Genomic DNA, 1984 nt, shown 5'->3' with positions numbered 1-1984 from the left:
CTAATAATTCTGCACTCCCTGTAATGCATGTTTGTGTTTGTGTGTACATAGGTCTACTCCATGCAGGGGACCGGATCATAGAGGTGAACGGTTTTCCTGTGGACGGGATGGAGCCTGAGCAAGTTATCCAAGTTGTGGTGGGTCATTTGTTCATCAAATAAAATGTGCTCTTGCTGTTGTGTATTGTTTGCATCCAACATTGGTTCTGTTCATGCTCCATTTTGTTTTCTTACAACCAATCAGCAAGCTCGGTCGCATGGCACCATTATGTTTAAAGTCATTCCCATCACAGAAAGGCCGGTCCACAACCAGACCATGGTGAGTCTTTTACCACAGCTCCATTATTATTGCCTCTGTTCACATAAAAAATATTCACCCCTATTTTGTGTGTTTCTCTTTGCTAGCTATACGTACGGGCCATGACTGACTACAGCCCTCAGCAGGACCCGGCCATCCCTTGCGCCGATGCCGGCATGAGCTTCAGAAGAGGCGACATCCTGGAGATTGTGGACCAGACAGATGCCCTCTGGTGGCAGGCAAAGAAACTACCCAGCAGCACAGCATGTGCTGGCCTCATCCCCTCCACCAACCTCCTCAAACGGTCAGATATGGTTCTTTTAAGCATGTTCTTCCAATCTTGGACTGCATGTAATAGGCTTTCATTTTGCTGTTTGGTCATTTTTATGGGTAAGGTGTTAAAATTCCCTGATTCATTCAATTCCATCTCCTAAAAGTCATCTTTAATTCAGTTCAATTCAATTTAACAGTATTGAGATACAAATTAATTAAACTGAACTGATTAAAAGAAGAAGAAAGAAAACCTGTGAGCAAGCACTTGGCAACAGTGGGGACAAAAAACTTCCTTTAAAAAGGAAGAAACCTCCAGCAGATCTAGGCTCAGAGAGGAGCGGCCATCTGCCGCAACCAGTTGATGGGTTGCAGAATGGAGCTGAGGACAAATTTATATACAACTAACATACTATAATATCTGCTTATTTTTCTTTTCATTTTCCTTTTGGGGCTTTTCCTCTGACATATTCTGACTTTGGCCCTTAAGAGCTACTTGTTTGGTAACGCTGGCCTCTTCAGCTTGTTTTTCTTGAATTGACTGCTGCATTGTCTCATTTCGGGCCTGAGGATTTTCTAATTTAGTAAAACTGACCTCTTTTTCTTGCTATTATATGTCCAGACATGATCGAAATGTTGTGATGCTTACCAGGTCTTTAAAATGAGATAAATACAAGTTCAGATAAAGCATGAAATATGACATAAATATTACACTGTATGTTTATTTGTTTAACAGAAATTCAAGCCAAAATAGAGAAGCTGTGTGTGAAAAACTAAGTACAGTCTACTGCTTCCATAATTAGGAGGGTAATTAGCACCCAGGTGCTGATAATCAAATACAATTGCTTTAACTGATCTTCCCCAAGTATGAGCACCTCTTTGAAAGCAGAAATGTTGGCAGTTTGCCGGTCTGGAGTATTCAGTTATGTGATGTGTTTTTTTGCTGGGATGTCAACTCTTGGTAAGATTGTGGTCCTGGGCACATTGCAGTGATTGACCATGACTTCCTCTGTATATCAAAGTATTCTAGAATCAAATGTGAGGGCATCTGTCTGACAGCTGAAGCTTGGCTGAAACTGATCATGCAACAAGACCAGATGACTCTCTGTTATGTCCTACAATGTATAACCTCAGAAGTGCAACAGCATGTCCTTTATCAGGTTAGGATTACATGAAAAAACGAAATTCATATTTGGCTTATTCAAGGATGGCCATGTCTGCATGAACAAGTGATAAAAGTGAGACTTTAAATAATAATGAAATGCTCTTCCACTGGGTTTAAAGCTTTAAATATCTGATTTAGATTTTGTTGTTTGACATATCCAGATGACTGGATGGATGGAGCTTATCAGCTAATGCTTAAGGCTAGCTGGCTAGCAGTAATATTTGTGATCCTAGTTTGGGTTAAAGCAAAGTA

General features: G+C 40.5%; 1 protein-coding gene across 2 annotated transcripts in view; it reads left to right on the top strand.

Moving 5' to 3' along the window:
- The window catches only part of mpp4b (MAGUK p55 scaffold protein 4b), a 25852-nt gene that overhangs the window by 15339 nt on the left and 8529 nt on the right, over positions 1-1984 (top strand). For both annotated transcript variants that reach the window (XM_013912289.1, XM_013912288.1), the window contains exons 8-10: positions 52-137; positions 244-318; positions 405-601. In XM_013912289.1, coding sequence (XP_013767743.1) covers positions 52-137; positions 244-318; positions 405-601 — 358 coding nt within the window. The remainder of the gene's footprint in view (positions 1-51; positions 138-243; positions 319-404; positions 602-1984) is intronic.

Source organism: Pundamilia nyererei, unplaced genomic scaffold (genome assembly GCF_000239375.1).
Source record: "Pundamilia nyererei isolate P.nyererei 1_Seehausen unplaced genomic scaffold, PunNye1.0 scaffold00085, whole genome shotgun sequence".
Classification (NCBI taxonomy): domain Eukaryota; kingdom Metazoa; phylum Chordata; class Actinopteri; order Cichliformes; family Cichlidae; genus Pundamilia; species Pundamilia nyererei.
Note: the sequence above shows the minus strand (reverse complement) of the source record. Positions and strands in the feature narration are given on the sequence as shown.